Below are 20,792 nucleotides of genomic sequence, written 5' to 3' on the forward strand. Positions count from 1 at the left end.
TTTAATAATCTTCTTTGAAACTTTCAAATTAAAAATTGATTTAAGATTATTTTAAGTTAAAAATTGAAAAATTAAAATTTCATAAAAAATAAAGTTGTAAAAAAAATTTGGAAAAAATTCAATAATTTTATGAAAAATTTTTTTAGAGAAGAAAATTCAAGTTAAATATGATTTTTAAAACAAAAATTAAAATAATTGAAAATTTTTTATCAATTTTTTTGAAAATGTCTTGAAAAATTATGAAAATACAACAAAAAACGATCAATTTTGATGAAATTTTTAACTTTTTTTTTTATTGGATTTTTGACTTTTAAAATGGGGCATCGGACTTTATTTTTGATTTTCGTTTGGAATTGATTTTCGCGCAGCCTTAATTTTATTTTTTATGTTTTAGTTTTTTTAATTTTATTTAAATTATCAAGAATTTATTTTGAAAAAAATAAAAGCATTATTTTAAAATAAATAAAAATAAAAAATAATTTTTTAAAAACTTTTAAAGTTACTCTGAACTTGAATTATGTTTTTTATCTTAAAAATATAAAATATCGAAATTAATTTTGAAAATATCATTTGAAAAAAAAAATTAATATATATAAATCGAATAATTTTAATATTTTTTGGATTCATATTTTATATTTAATTTAAAACTTAAATATTTTTGAATAATTTTTTATGTTTAATTATTTAATTATTAAAAAGAAAAACGATAATAAAAAAATAATTTTTTTATTTTTTAAATAATTATTTAATTTATTTCAACTTACTCTTAAAAGCCAAACTTAAAAACTTACATGCTGAAAAAATATAAAATACTCTAAAATATATTTATTGATCATCATGTTATCCTTTATTAAATATTTTATTCAATTGTTACATCCTAGACGTATTTCCGAATATTTCTGCTACAAAGTAGTAGATGACTAATAATATATATTTATTTTATAAAATACAGAACAGGTATCAATGTTACTCGTTATTTATATTAATTTTATTTTATGTTGTATATTCATAATAATAATCATTATAAATGTTTTATTTTTTTTTAATTGATTAGACATTCATAGAAATAACAACACGACTATACGATTTTTTTTTCTTTCTACGACAAAAAACAAAACAAAACTATCACGATAAATATTTTTATTTTAAATTTTTTAATTGATTCATAAGAAAACCGGTGAATTCATGTAGGGCAAAAAATTGCAGGAAAAAACAATGTTAATAATATATATTTTATATATATAAAAAGTTAACCTTAATATGAGTAATATTTAGATTTTTTTTTCGAAAGACACGATGACAACAACAATCCGAAACGTTGGGAAAATGTTCTACATTTTAGTGTTAAATTCAATTTTTTATTTTTTTTGTGGATATTTCGTGAATTCTGTTTTAAAAAAATGTTAAAGCGCGATTGTCGCTAAATTGATAATAAAATACTATTAAAGAGATTCAACTCATGATTGTACGAAGAAAGAGACTAGATTTGCTTCATTTCATAATAATTCTAAGCTAATAATAATTATTTTTGTTGTAATTTGACTCAAGTTTGTTCGTTATTGCTCGATGCTTTTGCTTTCCGCAGCTTCTTCTGCTTTCTCCGCGGCGGCGGTGGCAGTTTCCGTTGCAAAGCCCGTAAATTTCCACTTTTGCTCGCCATGAACGTCGGAATGATTTTTCACATTGCCCGTCGTTGCTTGCGCAAACAAATTTTCATAGCGCACAAGAATTTCATGCAGTTCATGTAGCTTCAAAGTTGGCAGCAAATTGTTCACGTACGACCAAATGTCGTACAATCGGGCACCGCTTGCAGGATGAATCGCCAAAAATGTCGATGTTAGACCGATTATTTTTGCTTCGACTAGATTTATGCTTTGGCTTGTATTTTGACAATTTTCAGTTTCAGACTTGATGTCTTCGGGCTTTATTTCGTCCGCGGATTCAGCTTCGTGTTCCGTTTTTAGCTTTTTTACGGGTTTTTCGTTGTCATCTGATGAATCGTGTGACGATGATATGTCGACAATCGGTTTAATTTGGATGTCTTCCTCACAATCGGAGCCCTTGCTGGATGAAGAGGAAATCGAATCGCGCATATTTTTCGATGTTGCGGCAATTTTTGTTTTTAAAAGCAATTCCTTCACATTCGCTTCTTTGAGTTTCGCTTCCAACTCGCTTATTTTAGTGTTAACTTCAGTTTCACGCGCCTTGTTTGTTAATAATTGGGTTTGTAGATTCCTGATTGTTTCATGAAGGACCTGAAAATTAATTTTTTTAACAATTATTCTATTAAATAAATACATTTTTTAAAAATTATATTTAAAAAAAATAATTTAATTAATTAAATAATTAAAATAAATAATTTATTATTAATTTTAATTTAATTTTAATTTAATTTAATTTTTTTAAAATAAATTTTTATACAAATTAAATAATTTTTAATTAAACAAATAATTTTTTTAAAAATTAATTTAAATTTAAATTAAAATTAAATTAAAAATTAATTAATTATAATTATTTTTTTTATTAAAAAATATTTTTTCACGCCAATTTCTACACTTACTTTGATCTGCTTGTCACGAATATCCGAATCCGACTTGTTATCAGTCTTCAATAATTCTACTTCGCTTTTACATGCACGCAATTGACATCGTAAACTGTCATTTTCCTCCTTTAATTTTCAAATAAAAATATTTCTATCAATTTTTCACACACAAAAAACACAAAAACCTACCTTCAACTTATCATTATCGAAACGCGCTTTCTTATTAACCGACGTTTTCGTGCTGTAACTATCATGCGACTCGTCGTCACTGATTTCCATGACATCATCATCACTTTTGTCTGACTCCTTGTCTTTGTTACTGCTGTGAGCGCCTCCCGAATCCTGCGATAAATTGTTAATTTTTTAAATAATTAAAAAAAAATTAAGGAAATTTTTATTTATTTTTTTATAAAATGTCATAAAATAAGGAAATTTTAAAAGATTTTGTCATCACACTCGTTCTTCGGGTGAGAAATGTTGATTCGCACATTAATTTATGTTACCTACCTATAGTGTTTATTTTTTTAATTAAAAAATTAATTTTTTTTAAATTATTTTTAGGATTTTGATTTAACAAAAAATTGTAATTTTAACAATTAACGAGATTTGACAAATAAAATTAAAATTAATGAATAATTTTGGATTTTTTTTACTTGACATACAAGTTTTAACATTTAGCACGGAGGCGAATTGAGCGAAACTTACCTGAAGGTAGGAAAATAATAAAAAAATTAATTTATAAGATAAAGGTAAAAGTCGAGAATGTACAGTAAAATTTTAAAATAAAAAAAAAAATTAAAAAGAAAATTTAAAAAAAAAATTAAAAATAAAAAAGTTAAAAAAATTATTTATAATTTTATTTATAAAAATAAATTAATTTTTATTTAACTTAATTTTTTATTTTATTTTTTATTAAATTTATACTTTTTAATAATTAAAAATTAAATATTTTCTTTAACAAACTCTAAAAAAATTAAAAAAAAAATAATTAAAAAATATTTAAAAAATAAAAAAAAAATTAATACTCAGTTGTTTTACAAACCAAATAGATTTAAAAAAAAAATATAGTTTCCATTAAAAATTTTATAAAAAAAAAATAATAATAATTTGTACATTTCGACTTTTGTATTATAGAAAATAAAAAATAATTTTAAGAAAAAATAAAATATCGAAATTTTAAATTTTGAGTCAGATTTTTTAAACATTTTCGTACACTTAAAGAAAATAAAAAATAATAAAATTCTTCAATAAAAAACCAGACGTTTCCACTTTTAAGTGAAAGTATCTCAAATTTTTGTCTAAATTTAATTTTATGGCTCACTTTCAGGCCATTTTCCAACAACATCAACTTATTCAAAAAAATTAGTAGCGAGAAAAATGTAATGATAAAAGCCTTTAACAAGTCACACATTGATTGATTGATTGATTAAAACATCTAAAATTAGTACTAATTATTTTTCTAATCTACAAGTAGTACAAAAAAAATCAGTTACAAACATCACATTCCAACAGTCAATTGTTAGATTATAGCCAAAAATTGTTAGAATCAAAAACACACACAGTTGAAAATTCGTTTTTTGTCAAAATTTCCAACATCTAACGATCAGTTTTTGTGAAAAATTTAAAAAAAAATAAAAAAAATCATGACAAGTTGCGAAATTTCTTTTTTTTTTAGGTTTATACGTACCAATGACTTTTTCCACAAGTCGATGTTTTTTCTTTGGGCTTTAGTGAAGTGGTCCCATACCTTCTTGTGATTGGCAGCCGTGAATACCTTATCGATCTGATTGACTGATAATAATTGATAATACATTTTGATAAAAGGTACATACTTAAAAAGCGTCTTTTTAAATTATTTCTTGATCATTATTAATTAAATTATTATTTTTTTTATTAAAAAATTAAAAATAAAAAAAAAATTATAGTTTTTGGGTTATACAAAGGAAGAAAAAAAGCTCGAAGGACGGTTTCCCATTTATTTATTTTTTTTTTGCGTTGCGAAAACTCTTATTTATTCAGAAGTCATTCAAATTTCGTGTGATGTAGCGTGAGATTTTATTTGCTGGTGTGTGAAGAGAACATGCATCAATCAATAAATTTATAATAAATAATTAAGAGAAATAAAAAAAAAATTAAATTACAAATCAATCAATGTTATACAGCCAAATATTGAGGTGAAAATATTTAAAAATAATAATTTTTTTGTCATACACACAATTTACTTTTTTTATGATTTTTTTTTCATCTGTCAGGCATTTGTCTAAAAATTTTATTTAATTTTGAGAATTTTTTACCTGTTGCATGTTCGCTTCATTCAACTCTTTTATTTTTTGTGATTTTTTAATTTTTTTCCGACTGACTTGAAAAAATTTTTTTAGTTTATTTTTTGAAAAATAAAAACATTTTTTTTGTACCCACATTACGTACCTTCATGAAAGTTTTTTTTCTAAAGATTTATCAGTCTTTTTCTACAAAAAAAATAATTACCTGTTCCATGAATTTTTAGTTTAAATTACTCGAAAGAAGAAATTTTTCTATCCCGAAAGTTAATAATTTTTAAGGCCAGAGATACAGAGAAGTGTTTTTGAGTAAATAAAAGGTTTTACACATTTAGAAAAATCATATCAGCAATGATACTATCACCAACTAAATAATATATTTTTTATGAGGAGAGAGTGTTTTTGATCAGAAATAATTTTAATTAATTTTTTAAAAAATAATTTGTATAGTTTTTAATTAATTTTTTTAAAAATTAAAAATTTCAAGTAAAAAAATTAAATTAAAATAAATTCACAATTTGGTAAAATTTAAATTTTTTTTTAATTTTTATTTTTTTTTTTTTTTTGAATAAATTAATTATTTTTTTAAAATATTTAATTTATTAAAATATTTTTAACAAAAGTAATTTCTAAAGAAATTAAAAAAATTAATTCACAATAAATTTCATATTTTTTAAAAATACTTTTAATAATTAAATTAAATTTCTTTAATTTTAAAATAATTTTAATTTCTAATAAAAATGTTAAAAAAAATATTTAAAATAAAAAATCTCGTTAAATTTAATTAAAAATTATATTTGGTAATTTAAAATTTTTTAAAAATAAAATGAATTTTCTTTTAAAATTATTTCTGATCTTCACATCTCATGCTCTAATCAAAAAAAAATCCCCAGGATGAGTCGATCAATTAAAAAAAAATATTAAAATTAAAAATAAAAGCCCATAATTATGAATAAAAGCCGTAAAAATCTTATCATTAAACAGTCATGAGAATCTCACCTGATCCGAAATACTTAAACGTGCTACGAAATACTTTTTTTCTGAATTTTTCTTTCTTTTCACTCGTCTCGAGTTTTCATGAAAAATGGCATGTTTGTGTAGTTATGACTTAATTCTCGTGTGTACTAAACGACACATTAATGTTAATAATATTTTGTACAAATAAAAAAATAAGTTTGCATGAAAAAAATCTCCCCTCGTTCTTAATGAAAATGTGAGATAAGCAAAATGAGACCCCTGAAGTCGATGTTCGAGTTGTTGTTACTTTATACAAATAATAATTTAATAAAAAAAAGTTTCTACCACCTATGTATGTCAAGATTTCAAGTCAAATTGAAGTGTGAGAAGCACTAACAATTAGATTTTTTTTGTGGAAATTTTTGGAAGGTACTTACATTGAACGGTAATTGTCATCATTTGTTTCTTGTATTTGTCCTGAAAAAAAATTAATTATTAAAAAATTAATATAAAATTTATTAAAAAATTAAAATGAATTAAATTTTTATTATTTTATTGTTTTTTTATTATATTATTTTTTTTAAGTTTTTTATTTATATAAATTTTTTAATTTTTTTTTTTAATTTTTTATTGTTTTAAGTTATTTCCAAAAAATATTTTAAATTTTTTGTCCCTTGGTGCATTTAAATCAATTTTAAAACTTTTCAAAAAATTTTAAAAATTTTTTATATAATTTTAAAAAATTTTTTTTTTTTTTTTAAGTCAAGTTTTTATTAAAATTAATTTATTTTTTTATTGAAAATTTTTATAAAATTTAAAATTGAATATATTTTTTAAATAAAACAAAATTAGGTATATTAAAAAATAAATTATTTTAAGTTTCATGAAAAAAATAATTTAAAAATATTTTTTGAATGTTTATAAAATATTTTATTACTTTAATTTTAATTTAAATATTAAAATTGTTGATTGAAATAAATTTAAAATTTATTTTTAAAAATTATAATAATTTATTTTTTAATATTTTGCCAAGGTTTTTATGATTTTTTAATTAAAATATTTTAAATAAAATTTATAATTAATTTTTAATTTAATTTAAATTAAATAAAATAATAAATTAAAATAAAATAAAATTAAATTTTATCAATTTAAAAAAAATTAAATGTAGGTAAAATTTTTCGAGTTTGAAAAAAAATTATTTAAATTTTTTTTCCAATTCTTTTTTTTTACAAAAAAATTAAAATAAATTTAAAACAATGTAAAAAATTGACGTACCTTCGCTTCCTTGAACTCTTGCTCATACGTCGCCTTTTCATTCTGCAAGCGACGCACATGCGAATTCGTGCTCTGTATGATTGTGTAAAAAATATTCGAGTTCTTTTTATTGCAATCGCCCCGTTCGAGCCACGTGCACAACACTTGACACGCTTTCAGAAACTTATCGTCGCTCTTGATCTTCTCGCCGAGATTCATTGCCTCGCTCTCGCTATAATGGATGATTTGCGGCGGCGATAAGGGTCTCAATCTCTCTTTCTCCATCTTTTCCCTGTGTCGCTGTTCGCGCTGCTGCTGCCTCGTGCGACACTCGTACTCGTACTGATCGTCGCGTGCTTGGGCATAATCGACATGCAATCGCCCGCAATTGGCGACGTCATTGCTGTTTCCCATTCGCACACGATATCCGGAGAGATAAATCGCCGACTCGACTGACGCCTCAAAAACAAACCGAATGTGACAAAAATTCTTCTTGGACAATCGGAGGGTCGTAATTTCGCCGCAACGCTCAAAAATCTCGTGAATTACTTGTTCCGTCATGTTTTCCGGCAGTCCCCCGACGAAAACAGTTCGACATCCGGCGGGTTTTTCACGCGTTGTTGGTTTCGGGGCATTTGGATTCGGCGGAAAAAGAGTGCAACTTTTGCATTGAATCAATTCCTTCGTTTGTCCCGATTGCCCACTCGTTCCGGGCTCTGGCGTGGAATTTGGCGCTGTTACGGGTGCCGCAATGCGATTCATTTGTTGCACCATCGAGAGTTGTTGTTGCATATTCAAGAGATTCGGATCGACCATACCCGCTGACATCATTAGGGGAAATTGACTTGTGCCCGGAACCAAAGTACCTGGCAATCCCATCATATTTCCGTAAATTATCTCGCCATTACTCAACATCCCGAGCGGTTTTGACATCGATTTGTCACCCAATTCAGACTCACTTGTCGTTCGACGCCCCATGCCATCGATAATTCCCTCGTTGGGCGTCTCCAATTCCATCGGGACATCTTTGCTGTTGGCGTTCGCAGCTCCCTGCGTATTATTGTTGTTCATGACAGCCATCGCTGCGAGATGCAATTGGTTCGCAGTGCCCGCCGTGGGTATTGGCATTTGATTTGCAGTCGTGTGTTGCGGCGCAAGAGCAACTTGCGGTTGGGCATTCACGAAATTACCCAACATTTGCTCTAAAAATAGACAAAAGCAGGAAATACTTTGAGATAAAAAGAATTTTCGTCTCATGGGGAGGTACGACGAAGCAGATGAAAAGTTAAATTTTCGCGTGACGAGCATCGATACTCACGTAATTGCAATTGCAACGCGTTGTTTGCGATGGATCCAATGTTGAATGCCATGATTTGTGGTTAAAAATGCGATTTTTCTACTGATTTAAGCTTTTTTTCGTTCCATCTGATCCGACTTGTTTTGATAAAAAAGAACTAATATTCACGTACGCCTCAGAAAATTAATTATTTCGAACACGTTGTTACTCCTCATGAAATTCAGTTCAAATCTAATGACCGTTAATATTTTCTATTGACATGAAAAATGAAAAATTTAATAAAAATTAAGAAATTTTATTCATGCCTCATAAAATAATGATAATGGACAAATCTCGCATCATGAACGCATTGAATGCAAAAATTCACCAAATGGCAAGAAAATAAAAACCAATTTCTCGGTTGGACTTGAATAGCGAAGATCATGAAAAGGAGAGAATATAAAATCAGAGCAGTTGTCATCACTCCAGAAATCTTTTCGGGATGAGAATTGATATCAATGAAGCCTGAAATTGGGATCATCCAGTTGGCGAGAGGACCCAAAAAGTGTGTGCTGAAGATGTAATTCCAGAAATTTTTATTGAGGAATTTTTCTTTCAAACGTGACATTTTTTCTTGTTTTGAAATGTTTTTCTTGGATTGCTTGAAAATTAAAAAAAAAAAAAATATTAAATAAAAAATAAATTAAAATTAAAAAAATGGAGAAAAAATAATTAATTTTAATTTTTTTTTGCAGTTGATTTTTCGTTAAAAAAATTTTAGTTAATTTTAAATTTAAGATTTTTAATTTTTTTAACTCTAAAATAAAATAAAAATTTTTTTAAATATTTTTTTTATATATATTTCAATTTTTAAAAACTTTAGTTTAAAATAAAATAAAATATATAAATTTAATTTTGTTTCAATTTTTAATTTTATTTCAAGTAATTCATTTAATTGTTAAAATTGAAATAAATAATTTAAAAATAAATAATAAAAATATTTAAAAAATATTAAAAATATTTTTTTCAAATTTGACTTGAAACTTTAGAGGTAATTCTTTAATAAATTTTATTATAAACAATTCATTATTTTTAATTTTAAAGAAATTTATAATTTTTTATCAATTACTTTTACTAAATATTTTTTCATATTTAATTTCATTATATTTTTAAAAATGTCAAAAATAATTACCTTAATAAAAATAAATGCAATAAAATTATTAAATTTATTTTTTTGAATAAAATAAATTTAATAATTCAATAAAAAAAAATTATAAAAAATAAATGAAAATAATTTTGAGTATTTTTTTCATATTTTTTAAATTAATAAAATTAAATGTGAAAAATATTTAGTATAAAAAATTTATACATTTTTTAATTAATTTTAATTAATTTAATTAATTTTTAATTTTAATATTTAAAAAATAGTAAATTTATTAAAAAATTACCTTTAAATTAAATTTGAAAATATTAGTATTTTTTTTTTTTTTTGTTGAATTTTATGAAAATTATTTTTAAAAAACCAACCAACTTTTTTTTACGAGCAAGAGAATCAAAATAAAAACAATTTTTTTTTTGAACATTTAACATCAATTTTTATTCTTTACATGTTTTTTTTCATCTTCATCATTATCTTACATCGCTAAAATTTACAATGAATCTCTTCGTCTTGACTTAATCTTATAAAATTTTTATTTTTTTTATCTAAATTTTAATTTTAAATATTTACACATATGCTCGATTACTACTTTAGAATAGCATTTTTCTACTTTTTGTCATCTAATTATAATATAATAAACATACAAACTATGGATCTTAACTTTTAGGGACTTTATGCTAAATACAACTGAAAATTATTAGAAACTTAGGTCTATAAGCGCTTTCTTACTTTTTAATATTCCTGTCGCTAAATTATTCTTTTTTTTTACATGCCAGACTTAAAATATGTGTTTATTTCGTAAAATTATTTTATTTCGTCATTTTTTTAATTAATTATTATTAAGTATTTTTGATTCACTTTTAAAGCAAACGTTATTGCTCCCGTTTTAATAGATCACTTCGTAAACTGTGGCTTTCTTGTCGCCCGAACCCGTTACAATGTATTTGTCATCAACAGAGATGTCACAGCTAAGTACTGATGAGGATTCCTTCGACTATGAAAAAAAAATAAAATTTTTTAGTAAAAAATTTTAAATAAATTTTGGTGAAAAAAATGTCTTACTTGGAAAATTGATGCTCCATAAGGCGTTCGCCAAGCATTCAATAAGTTATCTTTGCCAGTTGAGACAAACCACTTGCCGCACGAGGCAAATTTCAAACTCAATACACAACTTTCGTGTAAATGTAACTGATATTTGTCGGGTTTCGTGGCATGCAAGACCTCGACGTTGGAATTTTCCATACCGACAGCCAACCATTCGCCTAAAAAAATTAAAATTTATGTTAAAAATCGAAGTTTTAAGGGATTTTAAAGCAAAATTTTACCTGTTGGGCAGTATCCGAGTGAGAAAATTTGCGATCCAAAGTCGTGTTGTTGCAATTGACGCCCTTCTCTGAGATCCCATGAGCGAACGGTGTTATCCAAACCGCCAGTCCATAATTTTGTACCATCTGCACTGATGTCGATGCATGACGCGCCATCAGTATGACCTGAAAAAATAAAAAAAAGGATCAAGTTAGCATTGAATTTAACAATTTTTATGAGAAAATGTTGTCACGAATATTGAAATTTCTCCCAAAAAAGGTTTTTAAAAGCAATTTTCGACAAATTTCGTTCATTCCAAGATCAAAATATGGCGGAAGACAAATAGTTACGTGTGTTCCGAGCTCCTCAAATGGCGATCGGGATGAAATTATGGAACACATAAAAAAAGTCATGCTCGAATTTGGTGCCCCGATCGATTTTGAATGCGTAACTTTGGGCACTGACACCGGAGAAACGACAAAATCCGCGCTCGAGAACGAAGATTTGCAATATGCGATCAGTACAATTCGCAGAAACGGATCCGCCTTCATAAGTCATCTCGAAACATCGCAGCTGGCGAACAATATTGGCGTCAAAAACGTCTTAAAACTTCACGCGAGCATTTCTCACATCAAATCGTACCCCGGAGTCCCGATGCGACATAATAACGTCGATGCTGTCATAATTTTCCAAAATGTCGAAGGCGAATATGCGGGTCTCGAGCACGAAATTATCGATGGCGTCGTTGAAATGGTAAAAGTTGCCACGGAAGAAAGTTTTCGGAATGTCGCCGAAACTGCTTTCAAGTATGCCGTTCAAAATAATCGCAAGACAATTCACGCGGTGCACAGTGTTCGGTACTTTCCGATGACAGATGGGCTTTTTTTGAAGACTTTGGGAGCTGTAGCGAACGATTTTCCGCAAATTAATTTCACGCCGATCACGCATCGCTCGTTCATGAGTCGATTTATTCGAGCGCCGGAGGATTTTGATGTCGTTTGTTGCCCAAATGCCTATGGATCGGCGATAACAGCAGCTGCTTGCGGGATGTGCGGAGGTCCGGGATTGTTTTCGAGTGTTAGTTATGGCGAAGGGATTATGGTTTTTGAGCCGGCAGCGAGAAAGGCGAAGTTGGGACACAATTTTGAGAATCCTATTGCTTGTTTGAATGCAGCGGCGCAAATGTTGTTCTACTTGGGATATGAGTAAGTTCATTTTTTGATTGAAAATTAATCTGCTTTAATTTTTTTTCGAACATTATTAGGTTATTTTTCCTTATTTTTCAAAAAAAAAAAATAAATAAAAATTATTTAAAAAAAATATTAAAAAAAAATTGAAAGTTATTAAATTTTTTAAAAAAAATTTTGCAAATAAATTAGAATTTCAAAAGTTTTGTTTAAAATTTAAAAAAATTTTATTTAAAAATTTTTAAATATTTTTTTTTACCAAAATTTTTTATTTTTTTTTTTCAATTTTTTTTACTTAGGTTTAAACCGTACAAATATCTTAAAAATATTTTTAAAAAATTCTTCAACTATTTTTGAGCAATTTTAATTCATTTTTTTTAATTTTAACTATTTTTTAATGAATTTTAAAATAAATAGAATCTAATCAAACATCTTAAAAAAAATAAGTAAAATTATCAACGATCAAAAATTGTTTTAAAAACTGCCATAATATATAAAAATTATTTCAAACCTTAATTTTTTTTAAATTAATTTAAAGCAAATTATGAATTTGATTTTTTTTTTCATTAGGGACAAAGCCTCGAAGTTACAACAAGCAATTGACGCCACAATCAACAAAGACCGCGTTCACACAAAAGACTTGGGAGGCACCGCGAGCACATCTGAAGTCATCCAAAACATCCTCGATCGTTTAAATTTAGGAGAAATTCAAAAATCGACAACCATTTCCTAAAAAAAATGTAAAAAAAAATAAATTTACCTTGAAATTGTCTGACCAACGTTTGATTTTGCAAATCCCAAACTGCGATATTGCCATCGGAGCAACATGAGAAACAGACTTTTGAGTCAGGTGAGATAGCGAGTGCATAGCATGCAGGCGCATTTGAGGTAAGTTCAGCCTTGATTCTTGGAGTTGGACTCGCCAAATCCCAAATTGATAAATTAGATGCTAAAAAAAAAATTAAATTATTTTTTTGATTTTTTTTTAACAAAATCATCAAAACTTACCTTCTCCTCCGACAATCAATGTTCGACCGTCGGGCAAGAGTTTCACTGAACGAATGTAATTGTCCCGTTGCTGTTGGAAAAAAACAAAAAAAAAAGTTAATATCTTTGCACAAAGGAGAAGAAGCGGATTCTGATTCCACATGATCTACTCACTAAACAGTCCAATTGGCTAACTGGTGATTTCAAGTTTGGTTGAGAGATGTCCCACGCTTTGACGCATCCTTTGCCGCCTGTGTAGACGTATTTTGTGGGATTGGAGATCGTAACGGCGCACACAACTTCGCCGTGATTCAAGGTGCTGATTTGGCGTGCGTGACGCGGAATGCCGGCGCCCATTAAAGCATCATTGGGGAATGGAACGGGTTGCATTTGACCTTCGGCGCTCACGTGGAATGAATAAGCTCTGAAAAAATGAGAGAAAAATTATTAAAGTTGCTCAAAATTTTTTTTAAAGAATTTAAAAAAGGTTAAAAAATTTTTTTTAATTATTATTATTAATTTTTATTATTAATTATTAAAAATTTTTAATTACTAAATTAATTTAATTTTTGAACTTAACAATATTTTTAGTAATTTTTCACAAAATAATGAAAAAAATAATAAATAAGAAAATTTTTAATTTTTTGCAAAATTAAATTCATTTTCAAATTTCATAAAATTTACTAAAATTAATCCAACAAAATTATTTCTTTTTTAATTTTTGATATAAAATTCAAAAAATTATTAAAATTTTTTTTTTTATTTTTTTTTTAATTTTTTTAAAAATTTTAAATTTAAATTTATTTGGTAGAATTAAAAAAAAATTAATTAAATAAATTAATTAATTGAATTAATAAAAATTTTTAATAAAAAAATAAATTTAATTTAATAAAAAAAAATATTTTATTGGATTTATTTTAATTTTTTAAATTTGAATTTTGACTTAATTTTTGAAATTTTTTTTTTAATTAAATATTTTGAGAAAAAAATTAGAAATTAGTTCAATTTAAATAATTTTTTTTGCAAAAAAAATTATTTTTTTTAAATTTTTTTTAAAATATAAAATAAAACAAAAACTTACGGTTTTCCTCCCGCTAACGATCCAAGACCGGGTCCCAGCGCTCTCAATTGCGGATGCGGATCATATCCAACGGGCAACGGAGCTCTCGGATGCGGATATCCGGGCATACCTGGAGGCATTCCAGCGGGAATTCCGCCCGGACCATAAGCAGCTGCCAATTCTGGAGGCGGAGCGCCATTCAAAGGTCCCAAATAATGCGGATAACCGCCCGGATTCAAAACTGGAGGCTTAACAACGCCCTTCATCATGCCAGCTGGAGGTAATCCATTGCTTGCGGAATTTGTGGGAGTAACAGATTTCGAAACAGGAGTCGATGGTTTGTCTTCGAGCTTTTTGTTTGATGGCGTGGAAGCGTTTGACGAAGTGCCCGAACGCGGCGAATGAGGTCCTAAACGATCATTGTGTTCCATTTTCTTCACCATCATGCCATTTTCACGCGGAGACATTGTTCCGTTGTGACCCATTTGATTGGATGACGGACTCATGGGATTAATTTCTGAACTATCATCAACTACGAGATCAGCGTCAGATTTTTCGCCGTCAGATTGCTGCATGAAAAAATTTTTTTTTATCAAAATTTGGGTTTTTTTTGATGAAAAATCAAAACTTACGTGTCCCATATCTTTTTCTTCCTTCTTAATTTTTTTGAGATCATGTCCGTGCGATTCGGGAGTGCGAGGTCTGTACTTTTCACGATCCGGCGGTGAAACGGAATTTCTCTAAAATAAAAAATTTTCAATTAAAATCGATTTTTCATGAAAAATTTTCAAAAAATCTTACGTTATGTCGTTCATCAGTAGCACTCATGCCTCCAACGCTCTTCGATTCTTCAGGTCGATGCAATTCCTGCTTATTCAACATGGCAAGCGGATGCTGCGAAGGACCTCCGGGCAATGCAAGTTGTCCATTTAACGATCCGGGCGTCAAACCGGGATGAGGAATCGCCATCGGGATACCTGGAGGACCTCCGTGCGGGTGTTGCGCATGCATTTGTTGCAAAATTCTCGGCAAATCGGGTCTCTGTTGACCTATCACAGCATTCAGTTCCGACATTGTAATTTGCTTGGCGCGATCAACTGCCGTCAATACTTGCTGCTGTTGGTCTTGCGAAATATACGGAAGAATTTGGTTGATAATCGCATTCAAACGTTTCGCGATTTCAGTCTGAAAAAAAAAAAAAAATATTTAATGGTCAATTATTTCAAAGAAAAAAAGTATTTTATTAATAAAATCACGACAGACATCATTTACATTACAATTTGTGTGGGTTTGTTCATGTCATCATGTATCACACTTGAAAATCTCGCTGCTAGACAAAATGCTGAGCTATTACAATTATTAGCATTTACGCGATTTCGTTCGTTATTTAATACAGTTATTTATTTATTGTTAAAGCAAACATTAAACACACAACACGCCAATTAGTAGTGTTTGAGCGTGAGTGCGTGTGTGAGCGTTAAAGTGAAATTATATGTTTTTTTATTCGCTCTGTTCAAATAACGCAGCAGAGGCAAAAGAAAAATAAATTTATTGTTCTCCAGTAGATAATAGTCATAATAGTAATAACATAATATAGTTACTCTTATTTATAAAGTAGTAGTAAATATCTGGTGTGTAACAATAATTTTACCATGCCCATTAAATTCAATGAATGGATATGTCTATACAATAAAAATGAACATTCGGAGTATTTGTAGACGGAAAAATTACTATTATTTATGTTGACTCGATTACTTTGCTCGGAATTTCGTGCAGTGATGTTGAATTTGTATCAACAATACACAATATATATTTAGCAAAAATAAAATTAAATAATTTAATTAAATAATAAATAAAATAAATAAATAATAAAAAAAAAATAATTAATTTAATTTAAAAACAAATTTAATTTATTTTTATAAAAATTTAATTTGAATAAAAATTATAAAAAATAATTATATTTTTAAATAAATTGAAATAAATAATTTTATTAATAAATAATAAATTAAAATTGTAACAATCTTAATAATAAAATTATTTGTTTTTAATTTATTTAAAAATAAAATTTTTTTTAATTTAAATTAATTTTAAAAAAAAAATTCAAGTTGTTTTAGAATAAATTAAAATAAAATTTTATTTAAAAATTAAAAATTTAATTTTATTAAGAATTTTAATTTTTTTTCATCAATCAAAGAAAATTTTATTTTTTCTATTAAGAATTAAATAAAAAAAAATTATTATTATTTTTAAAAAAATAATTTATAAATTAAAAATTTTAACGTCAAAAAATATATAAATAAAAATTAAATTTTTAAAAAATAAATTGATAATTTATTAATGATTAATAAATAATTTTTTTTTATTTAAATTAAAACTTTTATTTTTAAATTTTTTTAATTACTCAAAAAATTAAAATTTTACGCTAAATTTTTATTTTTTGTAAATTTATTGACCTAAATTAAATTTATTTTTTTTTAATAATTAATTTGAATGAATAAATTTATTTTCTTTAAATTAAAATTTGAATTATTCGTTTTTTTATTTATTTTTTAAATTTTTATTAAGATGCAATTTAATTTATTTTTCATTTAATTAAAAAATTGGCACGATTATTAAACACAAACAAAAAAACTAATCACCATCCCTGCCTGCCTCTGCTAATAAATTATCAAGTGGTTATGATCTGCTTGCCTACACATTTCAATTTACTACTGTTTCTGGCAAAGGCACGGCATAACATGGCATGCGAAATGTGTAAAACAAAAAAAAAACAACAAAATCATTGCCTTCGCTATTATTATTGTATTACCACTCAAAAATTTATTTTTTAAATAAAAGAAATCATTAACATTTTCACAGGCGATTATTGTAAAGTAAATTGCTTTGAGTGCTTTTAAAGCGATTTTAATCAAGACTTTGTGGTTTAAATTTATTTCATTTTCATTCAAAGCGCTACTAAACGTCTATTTCTATTGTCGCAAACACAATAGCCCGTTTTTTTCTGCTGCTACAAAAATTGAATGTAATGGATATTTTATGAAGCACAAGAGACACCTACTGCGAACAGGGAAATTTCTGCGCAGTAATAACTCATAATTAACTCGATTTAAATTCTTTTGTGGAATGTTTCAATTCAATTTCTATGACCTTCCTACTCGCATGTTATGTAGCGAAATCGGTCGACACGGGAAATGCAATTGAATGCCAAAATATTCTAACCACTTAAGAAATGTATTCCACATACAAGAAATTAATTGCAACGCAAAGTATTTTTCTCACATACGAAAAAAAAATATTATTTCACTGCCAAGTTTCTGACATACCGCTACAAATTTCTTATTAACTACTCAACGAATTGGCACACACACAGAATCCGACATTTAAAAAAAATAATGCAAAAAACTAAAGCACGATTACAGTAACAGTATTTCTTTCTTGATTTAGGCAAATGCAATTTTTCAAAAAGTTTTGCATTTTGTTTCATTTAATTTTTTAAATGAAAAATAATTTAATAAAAATTATTTTTTTTTTTTCGAAGAAAATAAAAAAAATCAAGAAAATTAACTAAAATTAAAATTAAAAAACTTTTAATTTTTTGAAAAATTAATTTTTTGAGCAACTTAATGTTAAATAATAAATATTTTTGTTAAGTTAGTTTTTTTTTAAATGAGAAATTTAAAAAAAAAATTAATTTTCAAAGAAACGTTAAGAAAATTATTGAAAATTTTGTTTTTTTTTTAATCAAATAAATTTTTTATAAAAAATAATAAATTTTATTGATTTTTAAATAAATAAAAAAAAATATTTTTGTAAATTTATTTATACAATAAATAATTTTAAATAATAAAAAAATAATAAATTATTAAAATTGATTAATTAATTAAAAATAATAAATTAAATATTAATTAAAAAAAATAATGAATAAAAATAGAAATTATTTCAGATAATTTTTTTTAGTTTATATAATTTTTTAATAATTTTTTTGATAATTTTTTTAATTATTATTTTATTATTTTATTTAATTATTATTGTTTATATTATTTAAAAAAAATAATTAAATTTATTAAAATTATAATAAAAAAAAAACATTTTTCTTCAAAAATTATAAAATTAATAATTTAATATTAATTGATTAATTTTCTATTTAAAATATGAAAATAATTTTAAATTATAAAAATTATTATTAAAATTATTAATTATTATTATTATTAAAAACTATTATTAAAATAATAAAAATATCATGAAAGTTGTCAAAATTAGTCAAAACTATAAAAAATAATTAAAAACAACATAAAATATTTTCGAAAATCGCCTTTGCCTTTATAAAAAAATTAGATAAAAGCCATGATAGAAAACCGATGCCGAGCAAGAAACGACAACAAAATACCACAGACAGTGGGTGACACACACACACAGCAGAAGAAACGTTGTGCCAACTATACACAAGATTTTATCTCAATGGAGCATAAATGATTCAATGAATAGAATAATTAGATGTGGGTGCAATGATTCTCTAATGAGGTTTTTTGCTGTCTCTCTTTTAGCTGATATTTTATTTACCTTGCTCGGATTAATGATTTACAAGTCGCAACGGATTAAGCTTCATAAAATAATAAATATCGTGTGGTGTTAATGGTCTAGCCGGAATATATATTTATAAAAAATGTCTCGTCGGTGTGTGTCACGTGTTATTGTCACATTTGACAGATTTTTTATTTTGTAAAACTATAAATTTTTTATGCGTGACACGAATGTAAATGATCAAGTGGGAAAGTAGATCGAAATAGTTTGAAAAAACCCACGATGCTTATTATTTGACGTCAAGCGCCAAATTATTCAGGTGACAAATGTTTGTCGGTTTTGTGTGAATAGCGAATAAATAAACAATCGGGTGCCAAAAATTTAAAAAAAATAAAAAAAAAATTGTTACTGTGTCAAAGTCACGAAAAAAATTAAAAAAAAAAATTTTTTTTGAAAATTTACTCGAATAGTCGATAATTGATTATTAATTTTCGCCTTGTCTCACCTTTATCCGGCATGAACTACAAACACGTCTCACTTCATTAAACTACCGTTCACCGGTAAATTACACTTAATTAAACCTCATGAGTGCACAACAACTTTAAAAGTAACTCTATCGGCAACACTCTTGTTTGTGCTTTACTTGCTTCTTTTTTCTTCGCTCTCTCGTGTGTGTGATGTCGAACACTTAGGCAAACAACACAACACATAAAATTGGCTTGTTTAAATATGTACTATCATGACAAAATAACAACTTTACTCCTTTTCTCGACACAACAGCGACGCTCTCCAGTTGTCTGGCAAGCAAAAGCAAGGCAAGCAAAAAGACGAAGGAGGAGAGCAAGAGAGAAGGTACTAAACAAACATAAAATAAAAGCACTAGACTTTTATCAAAACGCCAAGCATGCAACTCTTCTTGGCAAACGCAGACAGGACATGAAGTGTGTTTGTACATGAATCATGTTACTGTTGTTGCCTGTTTTATTTTTGTGAACATTTAAAGTTTTATGGCAGTTTCGAAAAGCATCTTTCTTATTTATTTATTTATTTACACAGACACACACACACACACTTGACATACACACAGGAACAAGAAGAACATGAGTTTGCCTCCTTCAGTCAACAAGAAAAGAGGCACTAACATTAAAAGATGCTTTTTATGAGTGAGACTGTCTTCCTTTTTGAATTTCTGTGCAGGTCAGGGACGTAGAAAAAATTTTTTGTCAATTTTTGTTTTTTTTTTAAATTTTTTATAACTCATTTTTATCGAATATTAATTTAATTTAACTTTTTATTTGATTTTAATTTAAATTTTTATTTTTTTATTTTAAAATCTTATATTTTTTTTTTAATTTTTTAAAAATTTTAGTAAATTTTATTTTATTTTTTATTAACTATTTTTTTTAATTTTATTTTTAAAAAAATATTTTATACTTAGTTTTTTTAAAAATGGTTTTAAAATTTTATTTTATTAAATTTTTTTAATTTATTTAAATTGAAAAACTAATTTATTTTTTAAATATTTAATAATTTTTATTCGAATTCTTTTACCTTACAATTTTTAATTTATTAAATTTTAATTTTTAATTAAAAATATTTTTAAAAAAAAAATTAAGAAAATTTTAAAAAAATTGTTCCTGATCATGAAATTTCCTGTCTTGTAGCTAAATTTTAAATTTTATAAAATTAAATTAAATTCTTTTTTATACTTCTGTTTAAATTATAAATTAAATATTTTAAAATTTACTTAAAATTGTAACGACGAGTCAAAAAAAAATTCAAAAAAATAAATTAAAATTTAAATTTAAAATAGTGAAAAAAATTTTAAATTGCATAAATTAAAAAAATATTGCATTGACAAAAATTTTATAAAAAAAAATTTTGAAAAAAAATAAAGATTTTAATTTTAATAAATAAAATTATTTCTCTAAAAAAATAAAAAAATAATAATTTTAAATTTTTTTTTTAATTAAAATTAAATTAATATATTTTTCATTTTTTTTATTAATTTATTTAAATAAGTGATTATTTTAATTAATTTTCAAAAAATCTAGTATTTTATTTATAAAAGCTTAAAAACTTAAAATTTTATTTTTTTTTAAATTTTTTTCCCATACCCGTAAACTTCGATCTACCTATTAAATAAATTATTTTATGGATTTTTTTTATTTTTAAAAAAAATAAAAATTTGCATTCATTTTCAAGATTTTTCTGTTCATAAACCTTCTCAAAGCTTAATTTAATGCATTACAAAAAATTCAAATG

General features: G+C 25.6%; 2 protein-coding genes across 4 annotated transcripts in view; both read right to left on the bottom strand.

The window, feature by feature from the left end:
• Positions 1–1,276: 1,276 nt before the first annotated feature.
• On the bottom strand, positions 1,277–8,475 carry LOC134834029 (ecto-NOX disulfide-thiol exchanger 1). The gene is made up of 7 exons (XM_063848547.1): positions 8,351–8,475; positions 7,054–8,234; positions 6,216–6,255; positions 4,230–4,333; positions 2,732–2,884; positions 2,561–2,668; positions 1,277–2,255 (listed from the first exon to the last, which is right to left on the bottom strand). The coding sequence occupies exons 1-7, from the start codon at positions 8,400–8,402 to the stop codon at positions 1,557–1,559; spliced, it is 2,337 nt and encodes a 778-aa protein (XP_063704617.1). The 5' UTR covers positions 8,403–8,475; the 3' UTR covers positions 1,277–1,556.
• Positions 8,476–9,932: 1,457 nt separating this feature from the next.
• The window catches only part of LOC134837452 (protein groucho-like), a 67,853-nt gene continuing 56,993 nt past the window's right edge, over positions 9,933–20,792 (bottom strand). For 2 of the 3 annotated variants that reach the window (XM_063852830.1, XM_063852838.1), the window contains exons 7-14: positions 14,808–15,191; positions 14,028–14,746; positions 13,121–13,370; positions 12,968–13,037; positions 12,720–12,908; positions 10,793–10,957; positions 10,530–10,729; positions 9,933–10,461 (exon numbers count right to left, since the gene is read on the bottom strand). In XM_063852830.1, the coding sequence (XP_063708900.1) occupies positions 10,354–10,461; positions 10,530–10,729; positions 10,793–10,957; positions 12,720–12,908; positions 12,968–13,037; positions 13,121–13,370; positions 14,028–14,746; positions 14,808–15,191 (2,085 nt within the window). In that variant the 3' untranslated portion in view covers positions 9,933–10,353. The remainder of the gene's footprint in view (positions 10,462–10,529; positions 10,730–10,792; positions 10,958–12,719; positions 12,909–12,967; positions 13,038–13,120; positions 13,371–14,027; positions 14,747–14,807; positions 15,192–20,792) is intronic. The other variant, XM_063852846.1, reaches the window with a different exon arrangement.

Source organism: Culicoides brevitarsis, chromosome 1 (assembly GCF_036172545.1).
Source record: "Culicoides brevitarsis isolate CSIRO-B50_1 chromosome 1, AGI_CSIRO_Cbre_v1, whole genome shotgun sequence".
Lineage (NCBI taxonomy): Eukaryota > Metazoa > Arthropoda > Insecta > Diptera > Ceratopogonidae > Culicoides > Culicoides brevitarsis.

What these genes read in the sequence shown, in the direction of transcription:
- LOC134834029 (XM_063848547.1), bottom strand. Translation starts at nt 8,402, where the DNA reads ATGGCATTCAACATTGGATCCATCGCAAACAACGCGTTGCAATTGCAA. An exon ending in AAGAGTTCAAGGAAGCGAAG is followed by an intron (nt 6,256 to 7,053) that starts GTACGTCAATTT and finishes ATTTTTTTTCAG; the next exon opens with GACAAATACAAGAAACAAAT. An exon ending in TCGATAATGATAAGTTGAAG is followed by an intron (nt 2,669 to 2,731) that starts GTAGGTTTTTGT and finishes TGAAAATTAAAG; the next exon opens with GAGGAAAATGACAGTTTACG.